The sequence below is a fragment of the Aquarana catesbeiana genome, linkage group LG04 (genome assembly GCF_042186555.1).
Source record: "Aquarana catesbeiana isolate 2022-GZ linkage group LG04, ASM4218655v1, whole genome shotgun sequence".
NCBI classification, from domain to species: Eukaryota; Metazoa; Chordata; class Amphibia; order Anura; family Ranidae; genus Aquarana; species Aquarana catesbeiana.
Genome location: NC_133327.1, coordinates 487,540,660 through 487,563,152, shown reverse-complemented (window position 1 = coordinate 487,563,152; position 22,493 = coordinate 487,540,660). Strand labels below are relative to the sequence as shown.

Below are 22,493 nucleotides of genomic sequence, written 5' to 3'. Positions count from 1 at the left end.
CTTCCGTCATGGACCGATTCCTTGTCCCTCTCGATCATACGGGCGACCCGGGAGAAGCACTGGAGGGCGGGGGGACACACGTCCTCTCCAGCTGCATGTAAGAATGATCAAGCAGCCGCTATGATTGTTCTTACAGTGCAGGAAATCGCTCTAAAAGAAGATATCTGAATGACACCTGTAGCTGCAGGCATCAGATATCCCCACTCAAAGTTGACAACATCATATGACATTGTTGGATGGGAAGTGGTTAACTGAAATCTCTTAGGGGGGAGTAAAAATAAAATAATGTGGTTGCATAAGTGTGCACACCCTCTTATAACTGGGGATGTAGCTGTGTTCACATTCAAACTCATGTAGTCAGTCAGTACACCCATCATTTAAAGTGTCTCTGATTAACCCCAAATAAAGTTCAGCTGTTCCAGTAGGTCTTTCCTGACATTTTCTTAGTCGCATCCTACAGCAGAAGCCATGATCCGCAGAGAGCTTCCAAAACATCAGCAAGATCTCACTGTTAAAAGGTATCAGTCAGAAGAAGGGTACAAAAGAATTTCCAAGGCATTAGATATACCACGGAACACAGTGAAGACAGTCATCATCAAGTGGAGAAAATATGGCACAACAGTGACATTACCAAGAACTGGACGTCCCTCCAAAATTGATGAAAAGACAAGAAGAAAACTGGTCAGGGAGGCTGCCAAGCAACATTAAAGGAGCTGCAGGAATATCTGCCAAGTACTGGCTGTGTGATACATGTGACAACAATCTCCTGTATTCTTCATACAGTATGTTTGGGTTTGTAGAATGGCAAGACAAAAGCCTTTTCTTACCAAGAAAAACCTACCAAGCCTGGCTAAATTTTGCAAAAACACATCTGAAGTCTCCCAAAAGCATGTGAGAAAATGTGTTTTGGTCTGATGAAGCCAAGGTTGAAGTTTTTGGCACATTTGCAATTGGGGCTCTTTCTATAAAAGTGGGAGCACTTCTGCCTCTGCACTCATCACCTGAATGTCTCATCTGAAAATTTCTTCTATCATTCCACAGGTATGTGTTGCTGAAACATGTCCACCCAAAAACTGAAACACTGCTATCTGCTTTTGCTTATGTCTATTTAATAATGCTGGTATGTTATTTTTGCTTAACCGTCAGAAGTAAGAATTTTGCCCCGTTAACCAGCCAACCTTTATAGTACCTCCTGATTGATAATTGAAATGCACCCATCCCCCCATCCTTATCAGTATAAATATAAGCATCTTTTGGGGGAAGCATTTGCAGAGGGCACATTTGCAACTGGGGCTCTTTCTCAAAGTGGGGCTATTTCTATAAGTGGGAGCACTCCTGCCTCTGAACTTCAGCGAATGCACAAAGCAAATGAACACAAGAAAATACTTTGAAAAACACCACACAGACATCAGGTGACCGTGTTTACTCCTTCAGCTCTTTCTCCTTGTAACATGTACTCTCTACCACTCCTTTTGACAGCTCTGTCCTCTATCCTTAAACCATCTCTCCTTCACCCCCCCCCCCCCACACACACTTTATAAATATCACCCTCACTTCTGTCATCTCACTACTGCACCCACAAACTCCTGCTAATTCTAAATCCACACACACAAAAAATCTTCAGGACCCTGGGGTAGATCCCTTCATATAAATGCCACTCCCATATTACCTCCCTCACCCTCCTGCTTCTCCTAACCTCTGGAGATATATCCCCAAACCCCGGGCCTCCATCATTCAACTGTACCCCATGCACCCGTCACCCTGCACCCTCTGGCAGCAGTCACAATCATCACAATTTAGTTCCCATTTCTATTCTTCCCAAGACCAGACTCCCTTTCTCTTGTGCCCTTTGGAATTCCAACTCCATCTGTAATAAACTCACCTCTCTCCATGACCTCTTTATCGCTAACTCATTTAATCTACTCGCCATTATTGAAACCTGGCTTCATGAATCCAAAACTGCATCTTCTGCTGCCCTATCCCATGGTGGTCTTCTCTGTACTCACTCCCCCAAATCCAGTGGACGCAAGGGAGGAGGTGTCGGAATCCTTCTAGCCCCACATAGCACCTTTCAGGTACTTCAACCACCTCCCTCTCTGCCACTCTCCTCTTTCGAAGCACACCGCATTCATCTTTTCACTCCAGTTTCTCTAAGGATAGCTGTGATCTACAGGCCCCCTGGACCAGTATCAACCTTTCTTGAAGACTTCTCTGCCTGGCTACCCTACTTTCTTTCATCTGAAATCCCAACATTCTGGGTGACTTCAACATCCCCATTAATACTAACACTCCTGCCACTTCCAAACTTCTCAGCCTAACCTCCTCCTTTGACCTGAAGCAGTGGAGACATGCTCCTACTCACTCTGAAGGCAATACCCTTGACCTCGTTTTCTCTTACCTTTGCACTCCATGCAACCTCTCTAACTATCCATTCCCTCTCTCTGATCACTACCTTATTAGTTTCACTCTCTCCCTCTCCTCCACCTCCTCTCCCTTCAACCGCCTAAAAATTACCCGCAGAAACCTACGTCATCCCAACCCTTCTCTTCTCTACTCTGCTACTGACAACCTCTACGACAAAATCTCACCCCTATCCTTCACCAACCTAGCCACTTCTGTCTACAACACTTCACTTCTAGCCTCACTGGACTCACTGGCCCCCCTCACTACACACAGAATCAGGCTCTGACCTCTTCAACCTTGGCAAACAGATGATACTAGAAGTCTGAAAAAACATAGTCGTGCTCATGAGCGCCTGTGGCGTAAGAGTAAGCCTCAGAAAGATTTCAACCAATATAAATCTGCCCTCCAAAAATACAATTACAGCTTCCTCACTGCCAAACAGACCTATTTTATCACTCTCATTAGCAACTTATCATCCCGTCCCCATCAACTCTTCTCTACCTTGAACTCTCTACTTCGTCCCTCACCCGCCAACTCACTCACTGCCCAGGAGATCGCCAATCACTTCAAACAGAAGATTGATACAATTTGCGAGGAGATCTCAAATGTTCAGATACCCTCCACGCTTTACACTTCATGCCCACAGGTACAATCATTACTTCCCCCTTTCAAACCCACCACTATAAATGAGGTTGCTAAACTACTTGCCAACGTCCACCTTACCACCTGCCCTCTGGATCCTGTTCCCTCGCAAATGCTACGTTCACCCTCTGGCTCTATTCTACACTCTCTAACCCACATCTTCAATCTCTCCCTCTCTTCTGGCATCTTCCCCAACTCTCTCAAACATGCACTTGTCAGCCCCATACTTAAAAAGCCCTCACTGGACCCATCCAATCTTAACAACCTAAACCCATTCTCCTTGCTCCCCTTCTTATCCAAACTCCTTGAATGTCCGGTTTACAACTGACTGAGTGTCCACCTTGCCTTCTTCTGATAATAGCCTTCTATAGCCTTCTTGATTCCCTTCAGTCTGGATTTCGTCCTAAACACTCCACAGAAACTGCTCTCCTAAAACTAACAAACTATATACTAACGGCCAAAACCAGTGGACATTATTCTGTACTCCTACTCCTGGACCTCTCTGCTGCCTTTGATACGGTTGACCATCCCCTCCTCCTCAAAAAACTCCACGCCTTTGGTCTCTGTGACTGTACTTTTCGCTGGTTCTCTTCCTACTTATCCAACCGCACCTTTAGCGTTTCTTACAACTCTACTTCCTCTTCTAATCTTCCTTTCTCTGTTGGGGTCCCCCAAGATTCTGTTCTTGAACCTCTCCTATTTTCAATCTACACCCCTTCCCTGGGTCAGCTGATGGCCTCCCATGGCTTCCAATACCACCTCTACACTGACGACAGCCAAATCTATTTCTCTACACCTCAGCTCACTCCCTCTGTCTCCTCAAGTATCACTAATTTACTATCAGATATATCAGTCACACCACTTCCTCAAACTCAATCTATCCAAAACCGAACTTATAATTTTTCTTCCCCCAGATGCCCCTTTTCCCTTCCCCTGATCTCTCTGTCAAAATTGATGGCACAACTATAAGCCCATCCCTGCATGCCAAGGTGTAGTCCTGGACTCTGAACTCTCCTTTAAGCACCACGTCCAATCACTGTCCAAATCTTGCCACCTCAACCTCCGCAACATCTCCAAAATACGCGCCTTTCTAATCAATGACACAACAAAGCTCTTAATTCATTCTTCCTTCTCATTGGCTTACGTCTACATAGTCTATCACCTCTTCAATCCATCATGAATGCTGCTGCCAGACTCATCCACCTTACCAATCCCTCTGTGTCTGCTATCCCTCTCTGTCAATCCCTCCACTGGATTCCGCTCACCCAACAAATTAAATTCAAAATACTAACAACTTCTTACAAGGCCATCCACAATTTAGCCCCTGCTACATCACTAGCCTAGTCTCTAAATTCCAACCTGCTCGTTCTCTTCGTTCCTCTCAAGATCTCCTGCTCTCTAGCTACCTCGTCACCTCCTCCCATGCCCGTTTCCAGGATTTTTCCAAAGCTTCTCCAATCCTATGGAACGCCTTACCCCAATCTGTCCGCTTATCTCCTACTCTATTAGCTTTCAGATGATCCATAAAAACCCTTCTCTTCAGAGAAACCTACCCTACCCACACCTAACAACTGTATTTTCATTTTCTCCATCAGCTCACCCCCCCCCCCCCAGTTATTACCTTTTGTTCCACTTGACCCTCCCTTCTAGACTGTAAGCTCTAACAAGCAGGGCCCTTTGATCCCTCCTGTATTGATTTGTATTGTAAGTGTACTGTCTGCCCTCATGTTGTAAAGCACTGCACAAACTGTTGGCGCTACATAAATCCTGTATAATAATATAATAATTCCAAAAAATATGTTTGGTGCAAAAACAACACTGCACATCACCGAAATAACACCATACCCACAGTGAAGCATGGTGGTGGCAGCATAATGCTTTGGGGCTGTTTTTCTTCAGCTGGAACAGGGGCCTTAGTCAAGGTAGAGGCAATTATGAACAGTTCCAAATACCAGTGAATATTGACACAAAACCTTCAGGCTTCTGCTAGAAAGCTGAACATGATGAGGAGCTTCATCTTTCAGCATGACAGCGATCCAAAGCATACATCCAAATAAACAAAGAAATGGCTTCACCAGAAGATTAAGCCTCCGTTCACATCCGGCCGACTTGACATGCAATTTGACATGTCAAATCGCCACCTATTGCTGGCAATGGCACCCTCTGAATTGGTGCAATGCCGACTTTGCGGCGCCCCACCAATTCCCAAAAGTAGTTTCTTTTACACTACTTTTGGCAACTTTGGGGGCAATTTCAATAGACATCTGTGCAGGAACCCACACAGATGTCTCTGAAATCGCTCCGGAAGTCAGACTGAAACCGTGCGAGTGTAAATGCACACTGTGGGTTCTGGCTGGGCCATTTTGGAATGGCCCAGCCAGAGCCCAGACCTGAATCCAATTGGAAATCTGTGGGGTAATCTGAAGAGGGCTGTGCACAGGGGATGCCCTCCCATTCTGACAGATTTGGAGTGTTTTTGCAAAGAATAGTGGGCAAATATTGCCAAGTCAAGATGAACCGAGCTGATAGACTAAGGCCCCTTTCACACGGGGCTGTCCATTTTTACTACTCCGCTTGCTCAGTGAGGATCGCTCCGTTGATCTCTGCTGAGGCGGTGGATGACAAGTCCGTCTCTGCACTCTGTGCAGGGATGGACCTGTCAGAGAGTCCGCTCTCCTCTATGGGGGGATCTGATGATTACGGACCGCCTGTCCATTTTCATCCGATCCGATAGACGGATGGAAAATAGGACATCCATCCGTCTGGATTTTGCGGAGCGGATCGGATCGGGGCAGATCGGATGTCAGCAGACATGTCACCGCTGACATCCGACGCTCCACAGAGCTGTATGGAGCGACCATTCAGATCCGCCTGAAAAAACTGACAAAACTCCGCATGTGTGAAAGGGGCCTTATACCCAAAAAGACTGTGCTGTAACAAAATCAAAAAGGTACTGCAACAAAGTATTAGTTTAAGGGTGTGCACACTTATGCAACTATATTATTCTATTTTTTTAACTTTTTACTTCCCTCCACCTAAAAGATTTCAGTTTGTTGTTCAATTGAGTTGTACAGTTTATAGGTCACATTAAAGGTGGAAATAGTTCTGAAATGATTTCTTTGTCTTGTTTTTTTACATCACAGGTACGCTTCACAAAAACACTTTTTTTAAAATTTGTATCCGAATTAAAAGAATAATCAACCAACTAAATGATTATGAAAATAATCATTAGTTACAGCCATAACACAAAAAAATACACAGCAATGGTAATTAAACTTGGATAGTTAGTGAGATAAGGCTGGGAAAGGGCTATGGAATGGGGGGAGTCACAGAGGTGAGCATGGTCATAAAACTGTTGGTTAGGGATTTAGAAAATTAATTTTTTGAAGAAGAAGGGAGTACACCCTGTAAGCTTGGCCTGGAAATGTGAATGTTAGTGCAAATAAAAAAAGAAGTGTCATGGACAGTAAATTGTTTTCCATAAGATAGAATTCAATAAATAGTTCAGGAGGAATAACTACCTTGTTGGCATTAAGCGAATCCTCAAGCAAAGCATGTTTAACTTGTGTGCAGAGGAAAGGTATTTTTTAGATTGGTGCGGTTAGACAAAAGCCGGCATGGATTAAAATTTGGCCCGTTCAGCAGGGACAGGCCAAAGTTGATCCATGCATAGGCAGGAAGGTTATACCGATCAACTTCTGTACAACTGCCCTGTTGGATTTTCCCGGCTTGATCAGCGCAGCAGGCAATAACCCTGCAACACTGATCAGTGTATTCTGACAGTCTCCCCGCTTTCAGAATACAATAGCTCAGCAGGGCAAAAAACACCATTCACACTGCTGTTCCTGGGGAGTGATAGTCTACATCTTGTCTCTACCATTTTGGAGTGAGGGGAACACCTGTAGGATACTCACGAAATGGATTCAGATTGAGAGGGTATTTGCATGTCCAGGAAAGGAGCCACCTTAACCCAGGCACTGACTGATGTACCGTGTCTGTCTCTGGAGAAGCAGGTACAGAGAAGCAGACACGCTTCTTGCATTTTCAGCAGAACTGTGTCAGCTTGTAGGTGTTTGCAATTCTGTCATCACCCCAGCTGCAATGGGGTGAGAAGAAACCCGCAAAATTTAAAAAGGTAAATGTTACCTTCTGCAAATGCAGTAGAAACATTTACAGAGCAAAATAACACGCTGTGGGGGAGATTAAACTGGAGCATGCAAAATCTGGTGCAGCTGTGCATAGAAACCAATCAGCTTCCAGGTTTTAGGGCCGGTTCACATTGGTCGGACATGCGCTCCGACTTCCAGAGCACAAATCGCATGACATGTCAAAATGAATGGTTCCCTATGAGAGCCGTCTTAACTGGTCCAACTTGTGTCGGTCTGACTTTGAAAATGCTCCCTGCACTACTTTGGTCCGGCTTTGGCACAATTTCAGCCCATTGATTTGAATGTATATTGCATCCAAGTCGGATCATTGTCTTAACTGATCTGACTTGTGGCAATCTTAAAGGGGAACCCCATGCCAAAATAAAAAAAAAAAAACATTGTGGGGTCTCCCCCAAAAGCCATACCTGACCCTTATCCGAGCATGCAGCTCAGCAGGTCAGGAAAGGTGGGGGCGATCGAATGCCCCCTCCCTGGACCATATCAGGCCACATGCCCTCAACATGTGAGGGTGAGTGCATTGGGGCCACCCCAAAGCACCAGGTTGATGGGGACAAGGGTTTCTTCCCGACAACCTTGGGCGATAATTGTGGGGGTCTGCAGGCAGGGGGCTTATCGGTATCTGTAAACTCCCTTTAACAAGGGGGCCCCCAGATCCCTCCACTATGTGAATGATTATGGGGCACATGTTCCCATTAAAGTGAATGGGACTGTCAGTGAGTCAACAGGGGTTAGAGGAGGAGCTGCTGCGGGACAGTGATGACAGTTGCTCTTTAAAAATTATGATTTAAATCGAGTTGATTTAAATCAAGCCGTTTTACTAGTGATTTAAATCATGATTAAAATTGTGATTTAAATCCACTTGATTTAAATCAAATCCAGTAATGTAGAAAAAAACTCGCCGAAGCTCTACCGCATAATTGTAGAATGATGAGCTGAATAACAGTGCTCAGGCTTGTTGTGTCCCATAAACATCAAAATAGCAAGAAATGCCGGCAACTCGATTGCTTCTTCTTAAATCTTTATTGAACACTAACAGTAGTGCAACATCTAAAGTGCTAACATGTTTCGGCCGAAGCCTTCCTCATAGCATACAGATTTACAATAAAATCAAGTTTATATAGAAAAGATATCTATTACTCCAGAAAAGGGGGCGGTACAATCCAATTTAAAATCAATTAACAATTGAAATCGTGTGAAGTTGGCAGAACCAGAGAAAGAGGGGAGGGAAAAAATTAACCCATTGTGGAATCAAATTGTATTTTTTCAAAAACAAATTCACATCCATCCTACTGTTCATTCCACTAGGAAATCGAGTATTCAATCTGTGTATCCATCACACCTCCCGCTGAAGTAGGGTATGGTGAGTATCCCCCCCCCCCCCAACAGATCTTCTCACCTATTCCAGACCACAAAAAGAAAACCACTCCAGATTACCACCATGAACTGTTCTAAAGTGTTTAAACATATTTGAAATATTTGTTGCGTTGCTATTAAGAGTGTCATTGAGTGTTCTGATATTCTAATACGTAGATTGCGAATAGTGCATCCCACATACTGTACTCTACAAGTACTGCAATCAATTGGGTAGACAATCATCTTTGAATTACAATTTATAAATCTTTTAACTGGATATGTTCTACCTGTTGAAAAAGAAATAACAGACTTGCTTTTTCTGTGTCTTTTACCCTGTTTATGCAATGTAAAATCCCCTTAAAAATTCACGTGGGACCCCCCCCCCCAGTCCATGCCAGGCCCTTTGCGTCTGGTATGAATCTTGAGGGGGAACCTCATGCCAAAATTTAAAACAAAAAATGGTGCGGGGGTCACCCTTCAAGGACTATACCAGAGAGTGGGGATCTGTTTGGATGCTACCCATGTTGGAGCGAATGACTGACTGACAGCCCATCTAGGCAATCTGGTGAGGGCTCCATTGATCCTCTCAAAAAGGTGTGGGTAAGGCTGCTTGGGGCAATATACCTGCCCTGTTCCTTTGTATCTGTGGCAAAGTAAGTATGGTCTGTTATTACCGGTGTAACAGTTGAGCCTGGTTTTTATACACCTGAATATGCTCACACACATCAGCTACAGCCCAACCTTATTCTGGGAGAGGAACAATTATATATTAACTCTGTGTGATAGATGTGGTGTAGACACAGATCATGCTGATCGGTAACAATTTTCCCTCTGCACTGTTAAGCAAGAGAGTGATCCAATTCAAATTCCAGATTACTTAGTTGCACTCTCGCACAGTTGTTACACAGCTTTGTTAGGGCTATAATTTGACTATGATTTACTATATTCAATTATCATTGATTCACTATATTCTGAATTATTGTAAAAGCGTGTTGTGCTTTTTTTTTTTTTATAAGACTTTTGATACAAGTTTGGCTCATATAATGATTTGATATCATTAAATAAAAGGAGACACAGTTTATTTGTTAATTTAGATAATTGTTTTGTGTCTTTGTTCATCCTTATCTCCAGTTTAGGGTTTGCTGTTATCCTGTCGTACCTTATTTACACTGCAGGTTCTCAAAGGGGACCAACCATCACCTGTTGCAGTAAGCATACCCCCCAAAGCGGTTTCAGGGTCTGGGTGCCATGGGAATGGACCACGGTCCTGGACTTGTAAAGCAGGCTAACTATATTTATTACAACACACGCCATGGTGAGTGATGAACACAGTTTCCAAAGCAAATTTTAAAGGCTGGCCCTGCTGATGTGGGGTCTAGGTGTGGTTCCCAAGATTTACATTGAGGGCAATTGACAGGGAAACTGCTAGTGAGCCCTGAGGCAATATACAATTAGACCTTGAGAGACGTGACAGTCAAAAGTAGTGAATAGAAATTCAATAATTGGTTTAAAAAAACTTCTCCAGAGCAGAAAAGGTACATAACCTAAGGACACTAGCAAAAAACTGGAGTTCCACAGAGTGGGTGGGGTAACATGAGGGTGCACTGGGGGCATTTGCAGCAAAGATTTTTCCAGTCTCCAATCATCTGAAGGTAGTGGCATATACACCATGGTTCAAGACTAAACATCTTATGCACTGTACTGTACGATTAAGATAAATGCATTATTTTGACCTGTTGTATAAATTAAAACTGGCAGCAATCTAACTTGACTGATTCGCTTTAGGCTAATTTGTAAAAAATTGGAAGAGCAATTAGATTTTTTTTTCTCTGATATTAAAATACAAAAACACAAACATTCACATGTCCATATTTTTATGCAATACAGTTGCAGCATGGAGCATTTTATATACACTACTATTTAACCCTAGGGAAGATGTGGTTTAAATGCGTGAAAGTAATCTTTAAAAAAAAAAAAAAGTCATACAAATAAAATCAAGTATAAACAAACAATTTTTGAGCTTTACGGGTTTATGTCAGAAGTGTATTTTCTGCAAAGCTTGATTTACTAGGATTTCAGTGAGGTAAATACATTTTTAAAGACGAATTCCAGGTTTATACACAGTTACATTGGTCCAGCTTGGGCTGATGCCCATGAAAGCTAGAAATTACTGAAGTAGATACCACTACTCCAGTTATCTCTAATTGTTTCCAAATCCTGTGTTGTGTGGCTTCCTTGACAAGGTAGGTCAGCCACTTGGCACAGGTGCCATCCAGAGGATGCTTTGCACTGAACGATTCAACAAATTTTTGTATGCACGGTTTTGCCTTAGTTATTATCTTGTTAACTTACTTCAATCTGTTCCCTTTTCATTTTCTCTTTACTTAAAAAGAGTTGGTTTAACTTTGGCAAAAATCTGCTTATGTATGTAAGGGGCACCTGTAGATGAAAAACTTTGCAGACTTGATTCAAGCTGAGTAATGCCCCTGCTGTAGGTGTAGGCCATTTACATACCACCAGGAGCCTAGACAAAAGACTCTCAAACAAGCTCTCTCCTAATTAAATCCCTGCACGATTCCTCTTCCCTGTCTTAGTAGCTGTAAGCTCAGCTCTGCTGCAACAGAGGAGACATCAAACCATGCATGTGCAGGGATGTGAATCAGAGAGAGCTTGTTCCTGCAATATTGGAGGCAAGTAGTAACAGCAGGGATCATCTTAGCAACAAGGCAGAATAGGAGTACGTCATCTCTCAGTTTTTCGATCAGGCTTTGGGAGGTACATAAATGGTCAACAGCAGGGGCATTATTCAACTTTAATCAAAGCTATAAGTTGGTTGTCATCTACAGGTGCCCTTTACCTGCATAGGCATTTTTTTTAAATGGTGAACCAAAAACCAAAAGAATCTTGTTAAAAGAAAACTGGTAAGCTGCAATATATTATATTTATGATCAAGGATTTAGATATCTTGTAGTAAAATCCATCTTGTCCAGCTTCAGATTTTATTAAGGTCCAAAACAGACAAATAAGACATTACCTACTTACCTAGCTTTACATGACCATTATCAGTCAGAAGAATATTTGCTCCCTAAAAGAAAATAAATAACAAAAAGTTTGTTTAGAACAGGATCCATATTTGTTTTATCTAATATTGATCCATACCCAACTATTATAAGGATAAGTTAAGCTTGTGTAACCTGCTTTTGATTCTCTAGCTTTCTAATTCATATGACAAATTTACAAACATCACCGAGAGGGTGTGGTTTGTCAGAACTATGATGAAGAAATAGACATTGTTTCATAAATTTCATATGGGGGTTTGAGATTGAATAAGCCCCAGAAAAAAAAAAAAGGTCAGATTCAGGACATGGCACATAAGTCTTCAAACAGAACATCCTTTGTTTTTATCACCCTGTTGGAGGTCTGCAAACAGGTTATTTGATGAATTGGGTATATAAAAGCAAAGGATAACTACATTATATGGTCACTAAGTAGAATATATTTGAAGAACCTTGAATTAGTAATAAAACTTTGAAACACAGCAAACTCAATTGCTTCTCCCAGGTGAGAATACCATTTTCAAACAAAATCTCACAAGAAAGCCTTGGGGGGAATGTTTACTAAGCTTGACAATTCTAAGATACGTTGGAAAACAGACAAGTAGGGCCGAAACAACTAATCGATTATGAAAATAGTTGTCAACTACTTTCATAAACAATTAATCGGCCAGCCAATTAGTTGGCCTGCATACAGAATGTATTATTTGTTTACATATCATAAAACACAGTGCAGCACACATACAGCTCAGTATCCTGTCCATACACGTCAGTATACACAGTGCAGTACACATACAGTTCAGTACACCATCCATACATGTCAGTAAGTGCCTGAGAACTTGTGAATGTGTGCGGAGCAATGCCTCATGGGACATGTAGTCCTGGGCAGGAAGTGAGTGGTTCTAAAGGCAGAAGTTTTTTCTACCTTGCTATAGGGGCACTCTATGCTATACTTTGCAGCTTGCTATTGGGGCACTCTGAAGGCAGGAGGAGCCAGAAGTACCAGTGTTGGACCCTAGAAAAGGAGAATCAGGGCTGCTTTGTGCAAAACCATTACACAGAGCAAATAAGTATAACATGTTTGTTATCTTTTTTAAAAATAACTTTAACCACTTCAGCCTCGGAAGAATTTACCCCCTTTCTGACCAGGCCATTTTTTGTGATACGGCACTGCGTCGCTTTGACAATTGCGCGGTCATGCGGCGCTGTACCCAAACAAAATTTACGTCCATATTTTCCCACAAATAGAGCTTTCTTTTAGTGGTATTTGATCACCTCTGCGTTCTTTTATATTTTGCGCTATAAACAAAAGAAGAGCGACAATTTTGAAAAAAACACGATGGGGGTTATTTAGGAAAGGCAAATCCACTTTGCACTACTTAGAAGTGCAGCTGCTGTAGATCCGAGGGGGAAATGCAAGGAAAATAAAAAACAGCATTTTAGCTTGTACATGGTTGGATGATAAAATCAGCAGAGCTTCCCCTCATTTCAGATCTACCCCTCAGATTTACAGCGACTGCACTTCCAAGCGCAAAGTGAATTTGCCTTTCGTAAATAACCCCCTATATCTTTTACTTTTTGCTATAATAAAATATCCCAATTTTTTTTTCTAAAATAATTTTTTTCTCATCTTAAGCAGATATGTATTCTTCTATATATTTTTGGTATAATAAAAAAAACGCAATAAGCGTATATTGATTGGTTTGCACAAAAGTTATAGCGTCTACAAAATCGGGGATAGATTTATGGCATTTTTATTATTATTTTTTTTTTAACTAGCAATGGTGGCGATCAGCGATTTTTATAGGGACTGTGATATTGTGGCGGACAAATCGGACACTTTTGACACATTTTTGGGACTATTGACATTTATACAGCAATCAGAGCTAAAAATAGCCACTGATTACCGTATAAATGTCATTGGCAGGGAAGGGGTGTTAACACTAGGGGGCGATCAAGGGGTTAACTTTGTTCCCTCAGTGTGTTCTAACTGTGGGGGGATGGGGCTGACTAGAGAGATCACTGTTCCTACTTAGTAGGAACACATGATCTGTCTCCTCTCCCGATAGAACCAGGATTTGTGTTTATACACAGATCCTGGTTCTAGCTCTGTCACGAGCGACAGCGGGTGCCGGCGGTCATCGCGGCCACCAGGCACCCGCATCGGCTCTGGAGACACGCTGCGCACGCCTCCTACAGCATCTTAAAGAGCCGACATACAGCTACGACGGCTCACCCAGGGGAGCCATCCTGCCGCAGTTGAACTGCGGCGGCTGGTCGGGAACCGGTTTAAGACTCTGTCCAGAGAAGATCAGCATCTGAACCCAGAGAAGGTGGAGACTGATAGACTGGAGGTAATAGAAGGCATTACAATTACATTTAAAGTAAAAGTTTACCAGTAATGTACATTAAATTTGAAATGATTATATCCATGAAAAAAAAAAAAAAAAAGTCTCAGCTTTTAGTACTACTTTAATATAAAAGATTTATATCTCCCTTCCACCCTTCATATAGCTTCATGTCTGACTCCTAGTTATAATGCCCATATATCCTACTTCTGGGTGTATTTATTATTATGTGTATATTTATGATATAAGTAATATGGTTACATAGTAGGTGAGGTTGAAAAAAGAAACAAGTCCATCAAGTCCAACCTATGAATGAATATATATTATTACTTTCACTGTTTCACGGTATAAAAGAACCCCTTATAGTAGCAATTATCTGCTCTTTTTGTACTTGTTTAACCTCATGATGACAGGTGATACAAAAAATGCATGCTGCTGCTGCTGCCGCTACTATATGTCTTAGGCCTGGTTCACACTTATGCATTTTTTGGTGCTTTTCGCAGAAACGCACTACAGTTCATTTAACATGGTTTCCTATGGGACACATTCACATCTATGCTTTTGTCAGCCGCTGCGAATTTGGAAAGGGTCAAGGACTTTTTTCAATGCAAAACGGTGCTTTTTTGATTTAATAGACTTCAATGGAGAAGCTGCAGAAAAGCAGGTAGTGCGTTTTTGCAGCAGTTTGCTTTTTATTAATCTGCCCAACAAATTGGCCACAAAAAAGCATAAGGAATGCAAAACGCAAATTGCAGCAAAATCGCGTGCGCAAAAATGCAAAACGCAGTGTAAAAACTGCATAGGTGTGAACCGAGGCCTATGCTGGCCATACACGTATCGATTTCTGGCCAAGAATATTAATACGAAAAATCTTTGTACATTCGCTGAACGAAAGAATATAATTTGAAAATTTCACTTGCTTTTAACATTTAAAACAAATGTAATTTCTGAACGAAAACCACATACTGTCAGGTCATGTTGAGGCTAGGTGACAGATGCACACCGTTGGGATCAGGAGGGCATCGCAAGGTTGTGGACCCTACGGTTGACTGTTGAAGATGGGAGTCAGGGTGGTAAGGAAGGCAGGGCCGCTGGAACACCAACACGGATCCCACTGGGGTTAAAGCGTAAGATTCCCTGGGGCGCAGAGTCTAAGAGCCAGCAGGTGTTCACCAGAGCCTCTAGTGGTGAGGATGGACTGGGCTGCAACTGGCTCCAGGTCGTGACCCCCAGGGTCCCTCAGCTCACACCCACAGTAGGCAACAGGAGGATAGTAAGGGAATAAGCCAAGGTCAGGGCCACAAGCAGACAAGGACAACAGAGTTTACGCCAAGGTTCAGGGTCACAAGTAAACAGGGATAGTCAGGGACACACCAAGGTCAGTAACAGAAATAAACAGAGCACACGACAAGCAGGAACAGGAAGCCAAACACACAAAGGATACACAATGGTTGATCAGCACTGCTGGCTTGCAGTGCACAGGTTAATATAGGGTTCCCTGATAGGGCCTGGGGTGGGGCCATGCTTAGAGGAGAGGTTATAAAACCAGCCAGGTGTGAGTGGCTGGCCTCTTAGTCTGAACACATGAGGAGCAGATAAGCTGACAGAGAAAGATTACTGCATAACCATGACACATACACTGTCTGAAAATTGATTTGACCAAAAAGTTTTCTATTCCGCTCCTTCTAATTATCCCATCACTGTGGTCGATTTGACCCAACTAATGATTAGAAAATCAAACGAACATTCTTAAAATAACTTTTTTTCTTTTTTTTGAAGGAAGACGTTTTTGTGGCCAGCATATAATATATTACAGTTCTGTCTGAAAATCAGCAAAATAGTCTTTAATTTTTTTTTTTTCTTTAACCACTTCTAGACCGCCCACCATCGTTTTGAAGAGGAATATCGTTGTTATGGCAGAAGCTAGCTGCCATAACCCGGTATCTTCTTCTTCAGCGACCGGTCCTCTTCAAGATAAAAGTGGTCTCTGTGGTGGATTCGCTACAAGATCAAAACAGGTTTTTACATAAAAAAACCAGCGGGGATATCATATAGACTCCTCCGCCGTTTAAAAGGTTTTCCTTTTAAACGGCGGAGGAGTCTATATGATATCCCCGCTGGTTTTTTATGTAAAACCTGTTTTTACCTTGTTTTTTACTTGAATAAATGCAGTATTGGTTATCTGCACTACTGGAGTCCCCCCTTCTTTTCTTTTTGGTTATGTGGCTCATCTCCTTTTGGTCTGTTGGGGAATGAACACTGATCACCATATAGAAAGCACCTTTGGGACCACATCCTCAGAATTGGCGCTCTGTTGCTGCTGAGTAGCCGCCCAGGAAGTGGATTAGCAAGATTTCTCTTAAAGGACATCCCTCGAAGTTCATCGCTATTTCTCCCTCTACTAAGCCTGTTTTGACCCCCCTGAGTAAGGGCGGTCGCTGGCTCTCTGGTAAGCCTTCATTACATTATCACCAGGTGGTGGGTAGCACTGGCGGTGAATTACTGATCCAGAACTCTGCATTTTCAACTTTTGGACTTTAATCACATCATAATTCAGAACTTTTATTTATTGTTTCTGCATTCACTATATTTGTTTTCATCACTTATGGATTCGTTTTTTTAATTAATTAATACCATTAGGCGTTATTCATCATTGATTGCTTAATTTATTTATTGATATTTTTATCATAATTTCATCATAATTTTCCACTTATAACATTTGTCCAGCGCTGCACTGTTCTTTTTACATCTGTTTCTTGTGCCCTCGTATTGGGGTTATAGTGTTCAGCAGCAGGACCTCCCTCACGGACACTGCTTACTAATAATTTTCTTTATTAATTAATTTTTCACTTTGAGCACCTAGCGCAATTCTTTTTACATTATTAGTCTGCCAAGTATCACAACATTCCTCATCCCTGAGCCAACTATAAACATTATAACGTTGTTATTTAGATCAAAGGAACGAACTTCAAGCTGTAAATGAGGGGAGTTTAACCACTTAAACACTAAACCTTTTTCTGACACTTGTTGGTTTTAAGTTAAAATCATTTTTTGCTAGAAAATTACTTAAAACCCCCCAACATTATATATATATTTTTTTTAAAGGAAAGAGAAAGGCGCCTCTAAGTGCAGTGGTTAAAAGATTTATTACAGGCACAATGGGATTAAAAACAAGATAGTAAGAGGCCATAGGCATTTAGTGATTTGGCCTCATGCGGATCGCTGTAATCCTCGTCTGACTAGGGGAGAGAGAGAGCTGCCCTGCAGCTGTCAGAGTCCCTGGTGACGTGTATTGGTGAGGAGGTGGAGATGCGATGAGGTGGCCCTGACATAGGAGCTGTGCATGCTCCGAAACACATTACCATCCACCACCTTAACCTATGTCACATCGGCCGCATGAGTTCCAGCTTGGTTCCAGAACTCAGGCCGCCTCATCGCATTTTCACCTCCCCGCCAATCCACATCACCAGGCACTCTGACAGCTGCAGGACGGCTCTCTCTCCCCCAGACAGACGAGGATTACATCGATCCGCATGACTGTTTATAGTCTGTTTATAGTCTGAGTAATACGTGAAACGGTAGGCAAGGAGCCAGATAAACCCCTGCAGAGAGATCGATGGAACGAAGTCTCTAGGGAGACGTGGAAGTGATCAGGATTGGAGACCTTTATTTTCTACCATAAAAGCGTAGTTTGATCTATTGGTCATTCTCTAAAGTGAGCGGCTATTTCTCCAGAAGGTGGTGGGTTCATTTCACTGACACATGACTTTAAGAATCTTTTCTGATATTTCTCTTCAACAGTGGCTTTATTTTTAATTGAGCACTTGCACGTTCAAATTGAATTCATGTTTTGATTTTTGGAGCAATTTTTTTTGTCTTTTATTGTCTTAGGCCTCTTTCACACGGACGATCCGTATGTCCGTTTTTCATCCTTCCGTTTTCGGATGAAAAACGGACATACATTCATCCCTATGGAGCGTCAGATGTCAGCGGTGACATGTCCGCTGACATCCGACCCGCTCCGATTCGAAAAGCGTAACGGAGGAAAAACCTACTTTTCCATCCGTTTTCGGATCGGATCGGGTGACGACGGACACTACGGTCCGTCATCATCCAATCCCCCCATAGGGGAGAGCGGTGCTCTGACAGGTCCGCCGCTGCACAGCGTGCAGCGATGGACCTGTCATCTTCCTGCTCAGCGGGGATCGGCGGAGCGATCCCCGCTGAGCAAGCGGGTGTTCACGGGGCGGATCATGACTGATTTGCCCCGTGTGAAAGAGCCCTTACACATCTGTAACTGGACACAGTTTTATTTTATTTTATTTATGTTCTACGCACATTATATTGTCATGCCCGTTTGCTTTTTTTTGATTGATTGCTCAACAATATAGAAAAGGGTTTTTTTTTTTAACTAGTGCACCATTTCTACACATATTACAGGTAAAAGCCAGTAAATTAGAATATTTTGAAAAACTTGATTTATTTCAGTAATTGCATTCAAAAGGTGTAACTTGTACATTATATTTATTCATTGCACACAGACTGATGCATTCAAATGTTTATTTCATTTAATTTTGATGATTTGAAGTGGCAACAAATGAAAATCCAAAATTCCGTGTGTCACAAAATTAGAATATTACTTAAGGCTAATACAAAAAAGGGATTTTTTAGAAATGTTGGCCAACTGAAAAGTATGAAAATGAAAAATATGAGCATGTACAATACTCAATACTTGGTTGGAGCTCCTTTTGCCTCAATTACTGCATTAATGCGGCATGGCATGGAGTCGATGAGTTTCTGGCACTGCTCAGGTGTTATGAGAGCCCAGGTTGCTCTGATAGTGGCCTTCAACTCTTCTGCGTTGTTGGGTCTGGCATTCTGCATCTTCCTTTTCACAATACCCCACAGATTTTCTATGGGGCTAAGGTCAGGGGAGTTGGCTGGCCAATTTAGAACAGAAATACCATGGTCCGTAAACCAGGCACGGGTAGATTTTGCGCTGTGTGCTGTCTGTTTTTGATTGATTGCTCAACAATATAGAAAAGGGTTTTTTTTTTTTAACTAGTGCACCATTTCTACACATATTACCTGTATTGCCTAGACAAATTATACCATACATCAGGGCTCAACAAAACCCAGGAGCCAGGTCGCAATGGCGACTGGAAATTGAGTCGTGGCGCCTGGGATACACTGCAGCAGTGGTCAGAATCCTCCCATGTGGCCCACCCGCGGGTGTGGGTACTATCGTCCGGCTGGCCGATAATTGAGGCCACAGCTTTGCGGCCTGCTGGAGTGGGATACATGCGCCTATGTGTGAACCGGCGCCCTGTGGTGGATGGTGTTGTGATGAGCGTGGCTTGCTTTCACTGCCTGCCCACCTCCGACATCATCTTCCCAGGTTCTCAGGGGTTGAGGTTGCGGGCTTGATCAGTCGCAGCTTATCAGTGCCTGTAAATGCCACCTAATCAGTGCAGCTTATCAGTGCTCATCAGCGCAGCCGCATCAGCTCCCCTCCTTTCTTCTCCACACTTCAGCATGATTGGGCATGTTGAAGTCATGTGGCACCTTTCCTGGGTTTTGACTAGATGTTGGTGATCATGGGGCATAACCCACGAGACCAGAAGTTCAATGTAAGAAATACACAGGAGAAAATATATGTTGCTAAGGGGAGTGTAGAGGTGGGCAGGGAGTCTACTGACATCATGACTCCGCCAACCAGACATGGCCACATAATCCAGAGTTTTTCAGGGCCACAGACAGAAAAAGGGGAGATATTTGACAGGTAAGTCTATAGGTTGGACTTGATGGACCTATGTCTTTTTTCAACCTCACCTACTATGTAACTATGTTACTATATGTAAGGATACATGCAGGAGGCATGAATATGTTTAGAGATAAGCACTATGGGAGTAGTTTAGCAATGATGAGAGTGGGTTTACATCCACTTTAAACAAAGATGAATGAGGGCCAGAGTCACTGCGTATAACTCTGTGCAGCTAAGTGAATTTAAACATTTTTGTTAAATCTAAACACGTTATTTGAAGTTGGCTTTGACTGGAAACAGAAGGGGCCAGCTACTTTACTTAAAACAGTATATATTCTGAAATTCAATATTTTTTTTGTTTTATTTGAATGCAGAATGAGGATATACCCTAATGATTACTTATACTAGTATGGATTAGTATTTTGGTAATTATTGTGTATATTTTGACCCTTCAGTTTAACAACTGCTTTGCTTACATGCATGTCTGGATACCTTATTAAAGCATGTCTGGAAAATATATACTGTATATTATACAGTATACATAAACAAAAATGTAGTACATCTCTGCAATTCATAAACATTTCTTAAGAAACCATGTTGTCAACCCTGGTTTTGCTACACTGAACTACAGCATCCCACCTTCATAACAGCCGTTGTGTAGATCGGCAGCCTAGAGCTCAGACAGGGCTGACAATACTGTTTGGGATTTCAGTGCAGCAGAGCCAGTGTTGACAGCTCATGACAAGAAAAGTTAGGAGATAATGGATTTCTGAATGGATGAATGGGTATTCTTCAGTACTTTCATAACTCCTAAAACGATAAAACATTATATATATATAATAGTGCCTTACCACTGGGATTTTTGCCCATTCCCCCTTGCAAAACTCCTCCAGTTCCTTCATGGTTTGCACTTGTGAACAGCAATCTTTAAGTCTGACCACAGATTTTCTATTAGATTGAGGTCTGGGCTTTGACTAGGCCATTCCAACACCATTTCCATGTTTCCCCTTAAACCACTCATGTATTGCTTTAGCAGTGAGTTTGGGGTCATTGTCCTGCTGGAAGGTGAACCTTCGTCCTAGCCTCAAATCACACACAAAGTGGTACAGGTTTTGCTCAAGAATATCCCTGTACTTAGCACCATCCATCTTTCCTTCAACCTTGAACAGTTTCCAAGTCCCGACTGCAGAAAAACATCCCCACAGCATGATGCTGCCACCACCATGTTTCACTGTGGACATGGTGTTCTTTGGGTGATGTGAAGTATTGGGTTTGCGCCAGACATAGCGTTTTCTTTGATGACCAAAAAGTTCAATTTTAGTCTCATCAAACCAGAGCACCTTCCTCCATACATTTTGGGAGTCTCCCACATGCCTTTTTGCAAACTCAAAACATGCCATTTTGTTTTTTGACAAAAATAATGGCTTTCTTCTGGCCACTCTGCCATAAAGCCCAACTCTATGGAGCGTACGGCTTATTGTCGTCCTATGTACAGATACTCCAGTCTCTGCTGTGGAACACTGCAGTTCCTCCAGGGTTACCTTAGGTCTCTGTGCTGCCTCTCTGATTAATGCCCTCCTTCCCCAATCCATGCGTTTTGGTGTGCGGCCGTCTCTTGGCAGGTTTGCTGTTGTGCCATGTTATTTCCATTTGGTTATGATAGATTTCATGGTGCTCCTAGGGATCATCAAAGATTTGGATATTTTTTTATAACCTAACCCTGACTTGTACTTCTCAACAACATTGTCCCTTACTTGTTTGGAGAGTTCCTTGGTCTTCATGGCAGTGTTTGGTTAGTCTTGCCTCTTGCTTAGGTGTTGCAGCCTCTGGGGCCTTTCAAAAAGGTGTGTGTATGTAATGACAGATCATGTGACACTTAGATTGCACACAGGTGGACATCATTTCATTATGTGACTTCTGAAGGCAATTGGTTGCACCAGAGCTTTTTATGGGCTTCATAACAAAGGTGGTGAATACATACGCATATGCCAATTATCAGTTTTTAATCTCTGAAAAAATCGTTTTATGCATATATTTTTCTAATTTTACTTCCCCAACTTAGACTATTGTGTTCTGATCCATCACATATAATTCAGATAAAAAAAAAAACATTGAACTAAAGGCTGTAATGTAACAAAAAAAGTAAAAAGCCAAGGAGGGGTGAATACTTTTGCAAGGCAATGTATATATATATATATATATATATATATATATATATATATATATATATATATATATATATATATATATATATATATATATATACATATATATACACATACATACACACACACTGTATATTTTGACCAGACATTGAGGTCCAGCTCCCCCACCGAAAAATTAAAAGTCAGTACAGCAGCTACAAATACTGCAGCTGCTGACTTTTAATATACGGACACTTACCTGTCCGGGGAGCCCACGATGTTGGCACCCTAGCCGATCTTCGGACCAGCTGTCGGTTGCAGCCGCCGTAATTCCTGGTAAGCCTTTCGGCTTCTCGGGCGGTTCCAAACTGTGCATGCGCAAAGTGCACTGTGCTTTCTAATTGGCCTGCCGGTGGAGGAAGGAGGAGGGTGCCAAACTTCCGAGAGAAAGTGGGTCAAAAACAGGTACCCGTTCCCCCCCTCCCCCCTGAAAGGTGCCAGATGTGGCAGTGGAGGGGGAGGAGAGGGATAAGCGGAAGTTCCCCTTTTTAGTGGAACTCCGCTTTAAGTACACACTAATTTGTAGATAGCGTGAACCAAAGGTTGTAAAAATCTGC

The 22,493-nt window shown here is 42.3% G+C and overlaps 1 protein-coding gene across 1 annotated transcript in view; it reads right to left on the bottom strand.

Moving 5' to 3' along the window:
* MAP4K3 (mitogen-activated protein kinase kinase kinase kinase 3) overlaps nt 1–22,493 on the bottom strand; it is a 1,235,976-nt gene that overhangs the window by 837,191 nt on the left and 376,292 nt on the right. The window contains exon 7 of the mRNA XM_073628950.1: nt 11,610–11,652. Coding sequence (XP_073485051.1) covers nt 11,610–11,652 — 43 coding nt within the window. The remainder of the gene's footprint in view (nt 1–11,609; nt 11,653–22,493) is intronic.